Source organism: Oreochromis aureus, linkage group 5 (genome assembly GCF_013358895.1).
Source record: "Oreochromis aureus strain Israel breed Guangdong linkage group 5, ZZ_aureus, whole genome shotgun sequence".
In the NCBI taxonomy this organism is placed as follows: domain Eukaryota; kingdom Metazoa; phylum Chordata; class Actinopteri; order Cichliformes; family Cichlidae; genus Oreochromis; species Oreochromis aureus.
Genome location: NC_052946.1, coordinates 20,032,149 through 20,048,748, shown reverse-complemented (window position 1 = coordinate 20,048,748; position 16,600 = coordinate 20,032,149). Strand labels below are relative to the sequence as shown.

The following is a 16,600-nucleotide window of genomic DNA, read 5'->3' as shown; positions in this document are numbered from 1 at the left end:
TCTTTTTCAGGCCACACTCTGTTTCTTCCCCATTCTCACACTCTGTTTGAACTTCAGCAGGTCATTTTGATCATGCCCACAGGCATAAATAGACTGAGTTGCAGCCATGTGATTAGCTGATTAGCTAATAGTTGAATTAAGGAGCATCTGAACACTTGTACCTAATGAAGTGGCAGGTGAGTGCACATGCTCTTAGAAAACACATTTATCATATTTGAGACTCCAACACGTCTCAAATACACGGCAAGTGTATCATTTGATGCATGAGTTTTTGAGACTTTTACATCATCAGTGTGAAAAACCGAAATAAATTGTACATTTAAAATACATTTTAAGTAATAAATAGCAAACATTACACTCAAATTTTGTCAGAAGATTCACTGAACACTTTTTAAAAGCCATTTTCTGACAATTATTTCTTTAAAGGGTTACAAAGATGTCAGGAGCTTGAATAATGGACGGCAGAGGGCAGGAGTACTTGTTTGCATCGACTAGTCAGTCTGATAAAAACCAGTAGAAGAAGAATGCTCAACATTTCCGCCGGACAGCAAACAGAAACGCACAGGAGTGCAGCGGTGTTGCAGTCAGATCGGTCCGGGTAAAGTGGGTCAAAGGTCCAGCAGACCGGAGCGGCTTCAGCTCTCGCAGATATCCGTTTCTCTCCCCGAGGAAAGACCGAGCAGGTGAGGTGTTCGCGGCTGGCTCCGGCACCTCTGTGTTTCCTCTGCGCTTCATTCATTCCGCTTTCCTTCCTGCAGACTGTAAACATGTCCAAGCAGCCGCAGCCGATCAGCCCGCTGAAGAACTTCTTCGCTGGAGGCTTTGGAGGGGTTTGCCTGGTCTTCGCCGGACACCCACTGGACACGATCAAAGTAAACAGTAAACAGCTGCGTGGGTTTATTTGCCACTGTGCCGCATCTATTAGACTCACAGCAAGGGTGTGAGGTGTATGGGACACTTTGTGCAGGCCTCGGGGGTGTTAGTGAAACACAACCGTGAGTTCAGTGTGAGTGTTTCTGCAGCTCAGAGATTACCTTTGACCCACTTTCAGGCTGTGAAGTGACTCAGCTCACCTGGACACATGCAGGAGAGCTGTCACTGCGTCAGACACTCAAGATCAGATCAATACTGCTGATAAATCAATCAAGCCTGTGTGCTGTCCAGTTTCAGCCTCCATCAAGGCATGGCGTGACACATCTGCATCTGGTGTTTTGCTTCTTGTTGTGATTCCTTGTCTGCACACTGTGGCTAAATACTGGGGGTTTTGTTACTCACAACACTTAAAAGTGTCACTACTTCATGATCTGTTGAAGCTATTCAAAAGTGGAAAAAACCAAGTGCTACACCTCAGACTTACAGGTCTAAGCTAGCATGAAAATGTGGAAAATTCATGACAGTACAAAAAACACCAAACAAGGCTTGGAAATGTCATAAATTAAGAATAGAATAGAATAATCCTTTAATTGTCCCACAAGGGGAAATTTGGTTGTAACAGCAGCCAAAAAGACACATATACAAACAAACAGTACACAGGACACAGAACAGAAACATACACAATTTTTCTTACATATTTACATTAAGGACAATGGTTACTATATACAGAGAGTACTGTACAGTTATTAAATTAAATAAAAATAACTACAGAAATTAAGCTTTAGCTCCTATGATGGGCTGATGTCGAGAGGGTAGCTGCCTCCTCCCCTATGATAGCTGGGGTGTGTATCTCTTTACGGTGTATGTGCGTTCGTTTGTGCGCGTGTGAACCGTGAACGTCTCCATAAATCAGTGACAGCCCACCTCCATCCTTCCAGGTGAGCTGAGTCACTTCACAGCCTGAAAGTGGGTCAAAGGTCATCTCTGAGCTGCAGAAACACTCTTGCACCCTTTAATTGGATAAGTGGTTCTTGCAGCGGTATTGCTGTCACCTCACAGTAGGTGAAGGTGCTGGGTCTGAAGCCCGGCCAGCGTGGATTTCCTCCAAGAGCTCAGCTCCTGAAGACATGCATGTTAGGTTAATTAGTGATTCTGCACTGGCCGTGGAGGGGAAGTAGATAAAGTGTTTAAAGTGTACAGAACAAGGTGATGTTAACCTGTGACTTGTAGTCTAAAGACTAGAAAAGCGCTATATAAATGTGAGTGCATTACATTACAAAATGGATTATCAGTTAAAATCGAAAAAAGTAATGCGTACATATCTAACATTCAGATTCTGATCTGAATGAAAAATCTCAAACTGCCCCAAACTTGCATTTAAATTCAGTGGAAACATCCTGTATGTAAAGTATGTAGAAGAAAAATTCCACCCATTGCATGTCCTCCGTTATGCTGTAAATATTTTGGATGTACACTCCTCTCTTTCATAAAATACATGTTTCCAGGTAAAATGGGTCCTTAGGGAAGTTCCTTTCTACTCCAACATGCTATTTTTGGCTGCTCCTTTATTCACGAGGGGCCGTCACAGCAGGTAGCTTCACATGTTTGGCTTGGAGGCGGTCCCAGCTGTCACAGGCAGAGAAGGGGGGCATACATGGGACAGGCTGTCGCAGGGGTAACACATTCACACCTATGGGCAGTTTAGAGTATCTAAGTAACCAAACATGCATGTTTTGGGGAGAAAAACACACAAGCTCCACATAGAAAAGACCCACACCCCCTCTTATTCAAGAGTTCACACCACAGCGCTACCCTGTCCCAAGTGTTTTTACCAAACAATCCCACACAGACCCTGATGGAGTCCTCAGGGGTAACTCGGGCTTCTTGCCCAAGAATACTTTGACAAGCAGTCGAGGAGAGCCACAAATATACAAATTAGACTTATTCACATAACCTGTTTCTATAATGAAAATAAACAATCACTAAAAAGCAAAACCTTTCATTATATATACCGTCACCGCGCAGAAGCTGACGTATATGTCGATAACCTTCTGAAGTCTCTTCCAACTATGAGGTCCATGTTCCCTGTTCTGTAGTCACGAATGGGAAAGGCAGGTCAAAGGCAGGGTTTCACTTGATAAATGGCATGGTAATTTATTAAGAATGGTTTTGTAAACAGGAGACACTGGAGTTGTTGTGTTTTTGTTTTTTTTTTTTTCTCTCAGGGTGGCGTCAACCCGACTTCCCCATACAGGATAGAGTGACCGGTACTGAAACCGTCTCCAGTGTTAAATCCAAGTCCTGAGATTGTGATACCCAGCAGAGCTCCTCATGCAGATTACATTTGCATATTCAAAAACTGGTCAGACCTGCTGCTAAACCAGAGCCGCTGCTTTTTTTCTAAAACTAAACCCAACTGAGCTTTCAGCTTCCTCATCGGCTCCTTTTAAAGTAAACAAGGCAATTTGAATATTTCAGCTCCCGTTACCATCACGATAGTAAACCAGCACATCTAAGTTACCCGGGGTTTGGTGACGTTTAGTGTTAACTGGCTTTAGTTGAAGGATAAGTCTAATCAGGCCCTTTTTAAATAGCTAAAATAATCAGATTTGAAGTTAGGCAGGGCTTTTTCAGTAGAGGGCGCTGTTCCAGCTGAGTGCACAGTGTCAAACTGCAGCCAGGTGAAGAATATGATGTGAAGAAGAAAAGAAAAGAGCATGTTTCCATGGAAACCTCAGGTTATTTGCCTGTTTATCCAGTTTTATCAATGATTATATTCATCCCAAAGATCTTTACTGGGGTTATTATCAGGACTTTGTGCAGGTTTCTGGACTCGGACGTGCTCGTGCTGTAAAATCGCACACTTCACATCCTTTTCTCCCTCTCTCTCAGGTGCGTTTACAAACTCAACCAAAACCCAAACCTGGAGAGAGCCTCCTGTATGCTGGGACCATAGACTGCTTTAAAAAAACTTTAGCCAAAGAGGTGAGCATGCACACTGATGTAAACTCTGGCATTTATTAACTAAAATATTGTTTTTGAGTCCTCAAACTGATGTTTCCTCCTCCTCGTCTTCCTTTACAGGGTATTAAAGGACTCTATAAAGGAATGGCAGCCCCCATAATCGGAGTCACCCCCATGTTTGCTGTCTGTTTCTTTGGGTTTGGGCTGGGAAAGAAACTGCAACAGAGAACTCCCGATGATATCCTTACGTAGGTGATTGCTTTGTTACAGGTGGCGACAGTTTGGCTTGATGCTGTCAGACGCTCTGTGGTCGATATCTGAGAGTATATCCGCCCCGTTCTCTTGTCTCCTGCAGGTATCCACAGCTGTTTGCTGCTGGGATGTTGTCTGGCGTGTTCACCACAGCCATCATGGCTCCTGGAGAGCGCATCAAATGTCTCCTGCAGGTCAGAGGTTAAACATGCGTCTGATTGCTCTCACTTTGTTACCTGAGTAGTTGATTCCACGTGTGGAAACACACCTGGTTTTTCCTTCAGCTCCTCCTGTCAAAGGTTAGAAGTTATTATTTGGAACAAATCTTCAGTAAGTGTAAAATTATGCGTGTGTTTGCAGATTCAGGCTTCCACGGGGGAGTTGAAGTATGCAGGACCCATGGACTGCGTCAAACAGCTGTACAGAGAGGCTGGAATCAGGGGAGTCTACAAAGGCACCGCTCTGACCCTCATGAGAGGTGCTGCTTTACTTAAATATCCATTATTTGCTCTTTTTTTGTTAGTAGATCAAATATCATTAACACTTGATGTCATGTCTTCACCAAGTTTCTGCTTGCATTTAGTTTTACTAACCAAACCCTTGGAGGCCTGACAAACATGCTCATGTAACCTTTCCCAAGATGTTTTTAAAGCTATTTTAAGTCCTCCATTGTTAATGTCGCTGTGTTTGCTGCCACATTGTTGCATTGACCAGCACCACCATCAGATAAACTCATACCACATGACATTGAATGAGTGAAATGGATGTTTTTGCTTTGCCAGCAAGAACAAAGTGGCTTTAGCTGTTCTGTCACACTGTGTGCATCTATCCACTCATCCACACAACATTAAAACCACCTTCCCAGTACTGTGTAAGATCAGATTGACTTTATTTATCCCAAGGTTGGGAGATTCCTTTGTTAGAGCCGATGAAAAAGCATAAATGGAAAACATAAGAAGAATGGTATGAAGCCATGTAACCAGGAAAAGTAAAACTTTTGAGATTTAGGAGAGCGTTCTGGCCAAGAAGGACAACAGGACAATCATAAGATGCATAAATTAGTAGCACATATACATCCAAATCCAGTTAAGTAAAAGCTAAATATATATATTTTAAGGATAGCTGCATGGGCAGAGATCACCCTCACTCACTTCTGATGCAAATCCAGTCATTTTGTTCTAAGAGCAAGCCTGAAACATGACGGAAAGCGCTAGAAAAGAGCTTCAAGGGTTTCTCTATGTAAGCTTTTCTTGGGTAAAGAGTTCATATGGATGCCACTCAAAAAAACACAATTTTGGAGATCCAAAGTCAAACTTTTTGGATATTATCTCAAAATTCTGCTGTTATTTTCTCAGTTTGAGTTGGTAAGTTTTTCACTTGGCAAAAAAACAAGATCTTTGTACGGTAGAAACAAGATTCTATAGCATAATAAGGTAAAAACGTATCAGAACGATTACAATACACAATAAATTAAATAAAAGTATCAATGGGGTGGGGGTGTCCCGTGGTGTCTTCCACTGAGACGTAGGCCTTTGATGCTTCGGGTCCTGTGGGTTGAGGGGTGGGGTATCTGTGGGTCAGGATTGTTTGGGCGCGGTCCACGGATCCTTGATGGGGTTGTGGTCTGGGCGGTTTGCAGGATTTGGGCTCTCTGTTGTGCATTGTTTATAGTGTGGTGAAGCGCATTGTCCTGCTGGGTGTTGGTCTGCGACAGTGTTTAGATGGGTCGCGTTTGAATGCCGACACTCTATGCATGAGATACTTGTGGAGCAGCTCGAGACCACGTTAGCTGCTAACTCACACGAAACTGTCAGCAGCAGCTGAGTCTCGCCGTGAGTGACACAGGCACCATGTTTTCATGAGGAAGAACAAACCAGCGCACGTGAGGACGTGGAATTAAAAAAACAAACATGTTATGGACTGAATCAATTTTGATGCTTTAAAAAATGATCTGCAAACACAAGAAACTATTTTCTTGACTTGTGCTGCAGAAGTGGTTCATAATGCTGTGCTGTCCTTTTATTCTTTTACCTTAACCTGCTTTTTTTTTTTAAAGTTACTTCTGTATTCAAGTTCAGTGAAACTCATTCTGATTGTCGTCATGTCTGTGATGTGTAAAGATGGAAACCATCATTTCGATGTGTAGGTTAATCTTCATGTAAAGTCTTCCCCCTTGGACGGCTGCTCTATTCTGAACTGAGTGCTTCTCATGTTTCAGGCCTGCTTCCAAAACTTAATGACTGGATATGCATGAGAAGTCAGTGAGGGCTAAACGGCTGACTAGGGCTACCCTCAAAGAAACCCTGGGATCTGTTCTGGTGATGGTCAAACCACATCTGAGGGGTCAAAACTGAGTTAAACAGCTCTTACAGGCTATCAGAAAAGTTCAAACACTTGATCTTTAAATGAAAGTCATTATGACTTTAATCCACTTAATTATATATATTGGGTAAAGTACACATATTTAAGTTGTTTGGGGTGTTAAAATGGAAAATTCTGAAGTTCAAACAGTGTGTGTGTGTGTGTGTGTGTGTGTGTGTGTGTGTGTGTGTTGTCTTTTTTTGTATTTGTGTGTGTATGTTTGTTTCGTAACTCAGATGTTCCAGCCAGTGGGATGTACTTCATGTCTTATGAATGGTTGAAGAATCTCCTCACACCTGCAGGAAAAAGGTTAATATTTGCTCTGCCCTGCAGCATTTGGAGCTGTGTGTTTATATAAAACAGGCCGTCTGAGCGCTTGGACCTGTTCTCTTGTCTTCGCAGCCATAACGAGCTCAGTATTCCCAGCGTGCTGTTTGCAGGAGGGATGGCCGGCATCTTTAACTGGGCTGTTGCTATTCCCCCCGACGTACTCAAGTCTCGTTTCCAGACAGGTTGGTGTTTGTGATCGGTATCCATCCTGGTTTAATGTTGCAGATTTTAGAGGGCAGATTTTTCAATTCTGCTGATTTATAGTTGAAGATTTTTGCACCTTTTGTATTTTAAAATGATCTTCAGTTTAATTCTGTTCAGTGATTTCTGTTTTTCTTTTTAATTCATGCTTAATCAAAGGATGCTTTGTAGCCAGTGGAAAGTTTGAAGCTGATTTTTCCATTAGTCAGAAAAACTGAAGACGAATCCTGTTTCTCTGTCTGCTCCCTGAGTTTCTCCTTGTATAATTGTCTGTGACTGAGTTAATAAAGTGTGTTTCTCTCAGCTCCTGAAGGGAAGTATCCCAACGGTTTCCGTGATGTCCTGCGGGAGCTGATCAGAGAGGAGGGCGTGGCCTCTCTGTATAAGGGCTTCAACGCTGTCATGCTTCGAGCTTTCCCTGCAAACGCGGTGAGTCTGCTTCACTTATTCTTCAGCTCTTTTCCACACTGAGGTACATTCAAATTTTCTGAAGGGGCAGCAGGTTGATTTGGCAGATTTTTTTTTCCCCCCCATTCCCCAAAAGCATTTGTGTCTCCTTCCACAATCCAACCGGGGATCTTTCGCTAACTAGGCTTACAAATGTGTAAACCACCCCACTAAGCATCATGGGCCATGAAAAAGTCACTTTGATTTTTAAGAAATTGAGATTTTATGCAAATAAAGTAAATCTTGTCTCAAGCATATCTGCAGTACTCGTATAAAACAACAATAACATCTGAGGGTTTCTTGTCGATGGGACAGTGTAGGGACGACTGTTTGGCCATATTTGGCTGCTCTGATAGGACAAGATCACGCCTCTGCCGCCAAAGAACCTCAGAGGGAAGGCATGATCGATGCAAAGAGATAAATTTCACTGGAACAGAAATAAAGTGATAAAAAAATGTAGAACAGCCAGTTTGTGCGTGCTACTCTTGTTTGTGCCTTTCAGCCTTCTGGAGAGGCGAAGTGACAGCAAGCAAAAGCTGAAGCAGTCAAAGCAATGAGAAGTTTTCACTGCAGCCACTGTTTGTGCTTCTCATGCAGCTCGTTTGATCTTAGTAAATCGTGGTGAACTCCTCCGTCACTCCCTTTCCTGTTCGGGCTCCCCGTGGAGCCGTGACCTGTTTTTCAGGACAACTCCACACAAGCACATCTGCTGCATACCCAAAGTCCCTCACTCCTCATACACATTCATAAACACGTTGCCATCAGTCTGGTTGTTTAGTTCAAGGATGAGGGCTGTTTTTGTTTGTTTGTTTGTTTGTTTGTTTGTTTTGTTTGTTTTGTTTGTTTGTTTTGTTTTGTTTTTTTAAATTCTTATTTATTTGTTTTTTACCCCTCAGCTGTAAAAGGTTGATGGGGGACATCCAAGTTTGTGAATGCGATAACTGTGATAAACTGACAAGTTTGTATCTGAGTGACCTCAATCTCAAGGTCAGAGGTCAAATTTTCTGAAAACACTGTGAATGTGATAACTCAAGAACAAGGTGACGAAGGATTTTGAAACTGATAGCATAGATGTGTCCACTGGGAGGCTGAGGTGGTTGCCAGTATTTTTCTACATATCAGCCTACTGCATCGTTTTAAATCCAGTTTACAGTTTAACTCTTGGACCATAAACAAAGCCCAGATTCACTGTATTCATTTCCAAAACAGCAAATCTGCAAACTATCTGCCTACTGGCATCTTTAAAGATGATTAATTGGCACATTTTATCTCCTACATAGAGAAAAAAAGTCTGGATTCGAATTGTTCATATTTTGTTTGTGATGTTTGTTGGGCTGTTAGAAGATGAAAAACCAGGAACTTTTCTGTCTTCTAATTGTTTAGTTATTACTTGTAGTATGAATAGCCGTTGGGGAGGTCCTTATCAGCAGGAAAAGTTGTAAAAGTTATGAAAATAGAGTTAAAGTTTACACCTTCCTTCACATTTTCCACTGCCAACAAGTATCGGCTTACATGCAGATGACTGCTAAAAAAGTGACACCACTTTAAAGTACACAGTAAGCGTCTGGTGTTAATTTCAACAGGGGAAGCACAGCGAGTCTCACTGTTCCACATAAAAACAACACAAATAAAAGCCAGCTGATTATTTCTGCGTGTCTGTTGTGAGCTTTACTTCCTCCCCGCTTCGTAGACTAAACAGTTTTTGTTTCTCGTCTTTTTGTTACCAGGCTTGTTTCTTAGGATTTGAGCTCGCAATGAAGTTCCTGAACTGGTTGGCACCAAACCTGTGACGGAGGCTCGGCGTCGCCTCGTTTGTGATCCCTGGGAAACGCACGCACGAATCTGAAGAGATTTTAAAGATTTTCTAACTTTTTGATTGTTTCTGAAACATTTTGGTACGGTGCAACACGAGGATGGTTCAGACCTGCTGAGAGTTGATTGCAGAAATGTTGTGATGGCCTGGCTGTAACCATGCCAACACACAACACACACACACACACACACACTCAGTCGAATGTTCTCACTCCTTTTGTTTTACTTATTTTTTTAATTGAGTTTTTATATTTAAAAAAAACGGAGTGAAGTGAACATGTGCCTTACCTTTTGTCTGCGAGCTGGTGGACGTATCAGGGAAAAGGTGCATTCTCTCGTGCTTTGTGTGCCGGGCTCTCAGCAGTACACGCCTCTGAACTGTCTGCATCCTGTACGGTCACGCTTCACTCAGTGATCGATAACACAACCTTCACTTTCTGTCTGACTAATGTGAAATTATAGAAGTAGGCATAATAGCTGTGATCGAACAGCACATGAATGGCATCATCTGTAAAAATAAATAAATAAATCAGAATCCATAAACAGAAAAAAATTCCTGCTGTTTTTTTGTTTGGTTTCTTTCTGTCATGTCTCCTGTTTTTTGTCCAGTTTTTAACAGTTCAGTGTATGATTACTGTAGTTGGAGATGATGGAAAAGCTCCAACTGCATTCGTCCTGTCTGCATGTCCTCATTCAGGCTGGCAGCATATCATCAATTTCAAATAATCCTAAACAAAAAGTTTAGATATTTTGCGTTTTTTGAGTTTTAGAGACAAAGGAAACCAACTTTTGTGCATTCAGATTAAAATAATCCAGGGTCTTATTGTCAAATTGTTGCTAGACTCTTAGTAGACATTTTTGTACATACAAATATGACTAGAATTATTGTGGTTTGATTTTCCCCTTTTCTTTTTTTGTGGTTAGTGTGGCTGTGCACACGTATGTAACTCTTCTTCGGTCACCATAGCCTTAGAGTTCAAATTTAAAAAAAACAAAAGTCATGGATGAAAACGGACATTTGCCAGTGTGCGGACAGATTTGTTAGAAGTCAAATGAAAAACGTCCTTTTTTTGTTTCTATTTATACTCAGGTTTGCTGCTTTTAAAGTGTTCTGGGTAGCTTTATAGCCACTCTGTGTCAGAGTGGTCTTGTATATGCTAATAGATATTTTTTTTGGAACGAAAGCAACATGGTTGGTTAAAAAAAATAAGGGTATGCACTCACTGAAAGGAGGGGGGGGGGCTACTTTTATGTCTTTAAAATACATAAATACATACGAATCATTTTTTGTCTCATTTATACCTAAAAGTTGTCTTTGTTTACTTAGAAGAGATAATGATACAATAAATAGTTGCATGCAGTAACATTTAAACACGAGGGCGGGGGGAGAAGAGGTCGAGCAGCCTCAGCAGAATAACAAAAGGCGGGTTTAGGGTCACCTGATGGAGCCAGAAGTGTGAACTTTCTAACAAAGAAAAGTTTAAGCTTAATGTCAAAAGCAGGGAGGCTCCAGTGGATCAAAAAATGTTTCCCTGCTTTTCATAATTTTGCTCTAACAAACATCATGGTGCTGCTTCAGCTACATGTTCAGCCATGAACATGTAGTTCATGGCTGAACAAAAACAAAGCACAAATATAAATGACTTATAATCACTGACACAAAAGTAAACAAGTAAAAAAAATATTAAAGTATTATAAATCATCTTAATTAGTAATTGAAGGTTTTTCTTTGCAGTACCTGCTGCTTTATGTGTAAGATTCACCATCTGAAATAAGTTTTGACCTTTTTGCGACAGGCGCGCCCACAATCACGGTCCTCAACTTAAAGTGTATTTCTTCCTGGAGTAGAAACTCCTTGAGCCAGAAATGGCTGCACAAAGTGCCAGATCAAAATGTAAACAATGATTTGCCTTATTGTCTTCAACAGCTGCAGAGTCCCTTTAAGAGGTTAGAATAAAAATAAAAACCTCAGGCGTTTTTTTCCAAAAATAAAGTCAGTGTAACTCTAAATATGAGTTTCCCTTCTTCCTTCATCCATTTAAGTTATACATGCAAAAAGTTCCCTTTTGTTTGAGGCATATTACCAAAACCATTTTGTACCATAACAGGGTTATATGTTTGTGCCGTGATACAAAAGGAGGACAGGAAGAGGAAGATCATAAGATCATCAGAAGATCGGAATCATGTATCTTGTAGAATACAATAGTCAGTGTTGTAAAAGGAGGACAGGAGCAGAAGATCATAAGATCCTCAGACGATCAGATATCAACCTCCACCCCCCCACAAACACCCTAGCCCCATCACCCGGGGAGCAGAGGAGCACAAAAGGCTAATCAGTGCGTGTGAGGACACTTGCATTGAAGTTATTTTGTACTGTGATAGTTACATTTTATTTTCCAGCGAAGTACTGCGTTCTTCATAACTGTGCTATATATTTATGAATATAAATATAGACATTTGGACGTGAACACCAGCCTGATTTCCAGGATTAACCGTTAAAATCACTCTGCGTGTGTTGTTTCTTTGCCAGATCATCGTGCTCTGAGGCTTGATCCAGTCGACAGCCTTTAATTACATGTGATGTGAAAAGGCCTGGTCAATACTTTCCGACAGGCTGTACTAAATAAAAGAATCAATACAGGGCAGACTGGGAAAGGAGGAGGAGGAGGAGGAGGAGGTGGAGTCATTATGCTCCAGTAATGATGCTTCAGACAGAAAGTGTGTTTATCACATGCTGATGCTGCGTTTTGTTATTCCTGCCATCGTAAACTGAGGTTAATGGAAAAGAAGCTCTTATAGACTTTTTTTTTTTCCTCCATTAAAGCTCCTGACCTGAATGATGAGCACTGTAGAGATACCAGCTGGTTTGAAAGAACTGCTGCAGGGATACACGGTGGAAGTGCTTCGTCGCAGGCCTCCCAACTTGGCCGAGTTTGCCGTGCAGCATTTCACACGTATTCTGGAGAGCCAAAGAAATGACCAGCAAGCCAAGATACCCAGCACTGAGCCTGTGCAGAAAGAAGTCACTTTTGAATCAGACACAGATGAACCCAACAAACATGAGGAAGAGGAGGAGGAGGAGGAAGAGGAGGAACCGGTCCCCGTTAGTGAGTATCACACTATTAACACTGTTACGATCACTTCTGGAGCTGTTACAGTGAAGTGTGCTATGCCCGAGCTTTAAAAACACTCAGTGTAACGCTCTGACCTCTCTCTCTCTCTGCAGAGCGCCCCTCTGGAAAAACCAATCGCAGAACTGCAGGTCAGTAAGTGGAACAGAGTGAGTCAATGTGGCTACATGACTCCAGTTTGTTCATTTGTTTGTCTCGCTGTAGTTTGTGCAGAGGCGTACAACCCAGATGATGATGAGGATGATGACACAGAGCCTCGGGTTGTGAATCCCAAAACAGACGAGCAGCGTCACCGGCTTCAGGACGCGTGCAGAGACATTTTACTGTTCAAGACATTAGAGCAGGTACAGCAGCTTAAATCAGGTTTTAAAAGAAGACGTGGTCCCCCTTGTGATGATCACAGACAGAGACCTGCAGGAACAATGCCTGCAAGACCAGAAAGTGCTGCAGACCACAGCACTCACGTTTTAATGTCTTTTTACTGCCTTCCTGTAGGTGACAAAGGGACTTTATTTTAAAATAATGCAAAAGTTTACTGCAGCTTTCAGTTCTTTCAAATCAAGTTTGGCTTTAGCTCTCTATAACCTCGCTTCACGTCCTACGCTGTGCCTGCCCTTTACCATGCTCTCTGAAGTATTCTTCAATTTAAGCTTAAGCTCCACTTTTTAAAAATATTTTTATATATATTGTATATCTGCTCCCAATGCCTTTTTAAATATGCATTCTTAATTTTTTTTCATAAAAAGAAACCTGTCTCGCTTGGTTTTCCTCCAGGAGCAGTTCTCTGAGGTTTTAGACGCCATGTTTGAAGTGTTGGTCAAACCTCAGGATCACATCATAGACCAAGGAGATGATGGGGACAATTTCTACGTCATAGAGAAGTGAGAAAGGGTTACCTTCTTTTCAGTATTTAAACTAAACCTGCTCAAATCAATTTAAGTTATAATGCCAAGTCACAAGAAAGCACTTTATTTTATAAGGTGTAAAACTTACAATATTACAGACAAAATCACAACTGTCAGACAACAACCTGTGAGCAAGCACCTGGCAAAACTCTATTTTAACAGGAAGAAACCTCCGGCAGAACCAGGCTCAGGGACAGGCAGCCACCAGTTGGGGGTGAGGGGAGGAAGAGAGGATAAGAAACACTGTGGAAGAGAGCCACAAATTAGTAATAATTAGATTAATCCTGAATCCAAACTGGGAACTGGTTTCACAGAAGAGGAGTGCAAAAGCTGAAGCCTCTGCCTCCCATTCGTCTTTTAAATATCATATGAACCACAATTAAGTCAACAGTCTGAGAATGAAGCACTCTAAGGTGTGATATGGTACTATGAGGTCTTTAAGATAAGATAGGGCCTGATTATTCAACATGTATGCTATGCCTTCTTAATGATAGTACCTAATGTATACTATATGCATAATGTAAACAGAATTGGTCCTAGTGCAGAACCCTGTGGAACTCCATAATTAACTAGTATGTAAAGAGAACTCCCCATTCACATCTGCTCCCTCTCTTTCTCTCTCTGTCCAATCACTTCCAGAGGTGTGTACGATATTTTTGTACAGAAGGACGGTGTGAGCATTTGTGTTGGAAAGTATGACAACAAGGGCAGTTTTGGAGAGCTGGCTCTCATGTACAACACGCCTCGAGCCGCCACAATCGTGGCGACGCAGGACGGCGCCCTGTGGGGCCTGGTGAGTCTGACAGAAGAAGATGACCTTCATCGTCCTTTGCATCATGCTGTGTGTGACAGAGTGTGTGAAACAGGCTGTTCTATTGTTGCTTCCCTTTCAGGATCGAGCCACATTTCACAGACTGATTGTGAAAAATAACGCGAAGAAGAGGAGGATGTACGAGGCCTTCATTGAATGTGTTCCTCTTCTGAAATCTCTTGAGGTTTGCTGACGCACAGACCGCATTTAAAAAGAAGACAACAGGATATAAGAACATAGCCAACTTTTATTCTAAGTTTATTTCACCTGTTTTGTTTTAGGTTTCTGAGAGAATGAAGATTGTTGATGTTCTGGGAGCTCGAGCATTCAAAGATGGAGACCGCATAATTACACAGGTATAGGCCTGCTTTATCTTTGGTTGTTTTTATATTGAGAACACTTTAGTTAAACTCAGTCTTTTCTGCTGCTTTTTCTTTTTGCAGGGTGATAAAGCAGATTGTTTCTACATTGTGGAAACAGGAGAAGTGAAGATAATGATTAAAAGCAAAGTAAGCACACTAATATTGCCAAGCCTCTTAATTAATCCTGTTTTATCTGTTAATTTTTTAATATTTGCGTTAAGTTTTACTGTATGTCTCAGATGTATGTAATGCCTGACAGGTTTCTTTGTTGCAGACAAAGGCGGGCCAGCAGGATAACGCCGAAGTGGAGGTGGCTCGCTGCTCTAGAGGGCAGTACTTTGGGGAGCTGGCGCTGGTCACCAACAAACCTCGTGCAGCAACAGTTTACGCTGTGGGAGAAACCAAATGTTTAGGTACATTAAATGCCCATAGATGCTGGTAATGTTACTTCAATTAATTGAGTTTAGCAGGCATTTATTTATGCACAGCTCTCTTAAGGTCCCATCACAGCAACTTTACAATACTTTGGTATACAGACAAGTTCATGGTCAACTGAGTGACTGCAAGGTGCTCAAGCCCTGTGGCTGAAAACACAAGCCACAGGGCTTGAGCAAGATTGTATGAGGCACTTGCGCTGATAAGCTGTGCTTAGCAGCGCCTGGCTGCTATTTACTTAATACTCTATGCCTGTGGAAACAGTGAGTTTTCACAGTGTGTGACGGTTTGAGTTCTGTGAAATCGTACTTTTTCCAAATATGACTTGGAAGAATGATGCATCAGCCTGACACATATGTACCATGTAAAACAAAAATAAGAAAATGTCTGTGACATGATTTAAAATGTGTTTTTTTTTCCTTCCAGTAATTGACATCCAGGCTTTTGAGCGTTTGCTGGGTCCCTGCATTGACATCATGAAGAGAAACATCTCCCAGTATGAAGATCAGCTGGTGGCGCTGTTTGGCTCCAGTGATGATTTGAAACAATAGGACACATTTAAAGGTGCCAGTGTTTTATAAATCAAAAATAGAACCAGTGCATGTGATACTTTTATCTTCCCCTCGAGGTAAATACGGCCGCCTCAATTTGAAGTCATGTTTTGTTTTTGTTTTTTTAATGTGTTTAAGTCTAAGATTCGTCATTTTTCATGTGTGATGATCTCAATACTTAGTCCAAGCAAAATTTGATGGATAAAATAAGTCAAGATTCAGTCAACTGTCACACGAACAACCCATCACACTGCAGCCTGGCTTGCCGTTCATCCCTGTGTTGGTCTGATTGACATGACCATACAGGACACATCCCAATAAGGAAATACATGTAAATAAGTACATGAAGGTAAATTCACTGCTTTCTGAACCACTCTTGATGTTATTAGTAACACTGTGTATTTGCTATGCCACAATATAGCATTAAAAAGATGGGAAAACTTCTTCTTCACTTTGTTTTTTTTTAAACTCCGTTATTTTCAGCATATAATCAGATTAACAGGTGGAAAAAGTTGCTGTACAATTGTTATTTTGAGGGATCCCCCCCTCTGTTCACTCAATTGAACAGTGAATATTAGAAAAGTAGGGAGAGATAGTGGGGGATGGTGTGAAACCAAATTAAATTATTTGATTAAACAATAATTCAAATTTTTCTTGGCCTTCAGACAATAATTCTGAATGATACAGGCCAAAAAATAATTCTAATTTAAAAGAAAAACAAACCTTAGAATAAATCAACTTAACCTTAAATTATTTAATTCTTCATATACCCCAAATTTGCATTTACTCTAGATTTCAGCTCCTGCGGGGCATAGATTTTCATTTAGTGAGCTCTTTTTTTTGCATTTTCTGTGTAATTGAGCTCATTGTTCAATTTAATTTTTCATTTTTCATCTTTCTGAGCCTTTTTTGTACTGCAATGTGATATATTCATTTTACTAATCTTGTTCTGTGTGTCATTTAGCTCATATATCCAACCTGTTTCTAAACAGGAATGCATCTTCCAACTCAACACTGATAAATGAAGTGTTAAAAATGAGCAGCCAAAAAACACAATTTCAGTCTCAGAGTTGTGATTAAAACTTCAAATTTACTCGTCCGCACCTCTAAAGTTTTAGGTTGTTTTTATGTCATGAAGTGCAAATGAACCCCAAAAAAACAAACT

The 16,600-nt window shown here is 41.2% G+C and overlaps 1 protein-coding gene across 2 annotated transcripts; it reads left to right on the top strand.

Annotated features, from left to right (window-relative positions):
* Window positions 1-497: 497 nt before the first annotated feature.
* LOC116333846 (mitochondrial carnitine/acylcarnitine carrier protein-like) lies at window positions 498-15,852 on the top strand. 2 transcript variants are annotated; one of them, XM_039612651.1, is made up of 17 exons: window positions 498-683; window positions 759-872; window positions 3,766-3,858; window positions 3,958-4,085; window positions 4,193-4,283; window positions 4,450-4,567; window positions 6,687-6,765; window positions 12,088-12,347; window positions 12,467-12,502; window positions 12,576-12,715; window positions 13,146-13,252; window positions 13,916-14,069; window positions 14,170-14,271; window positions 14,369-14,443; window positions 14,531-14,596; window positions 14,724-14,862; window positions 15,311-15,852. In XM_039612651.1, the coding sequence occupies exons 2-17, from the start codon at window positions 768-770 to the stop codon at window positions 15,433-15,435; spliced, it is 1,818 nt and encodes a 605-aa protein (XP_039468585.1). In that variant the 5' UTR covers window positions 498-683; window positions 759-767; the 3' UTR covers window positions 15,436-15,852. The 2 variants fall into 2 exon arrangements, with proteins under 2 accessions (XP_039468585.1, XP_031612982.1); XM_031757122.2 differs by lacking the exons at window positions 12,088-12,347; window positions 12,467-12,502; window positions 12,576-12,715; ... (5 more) ...; window positions 14,724-14,862; window positions 15,311-15,852 and adding exons at window positions 6,853-6,962; window positions 7,286-7,410; window positions 9,156-9,793 and having other exon boundaries at window positions 523-683; window positions 6,687-6,759.
* The last annotated feature ends 748 nt before the right edge of the window (window positions 15,853-16,600 follow it).

Excerpts from the sequence above, each read along its gene's own strand:
- LOC116333846 (XM_039612651.1), top strand. The coding sequence starts at position 768 with ATGTCCAAGCAGCCGCAGCCGATCAGCCCGCTGAAGAACTTCTTCGCT. Across the intron at positions 12,348-12,466 it reads GGAGGAACCGGTCCCCGTTA|AGCGCCCCTCTGGAAAAACC; the intron begins GTGAGTATCACA and ends CTCTCTCTGCAG. Across the intron at positions 14,597-14,723 it reads AGATAATGATTAAAAGCAAA|ACAAAGGCGGGCCAGCAGGA; the intron begins GTAAGCACACTA and ends TCTTTGTTGCAG.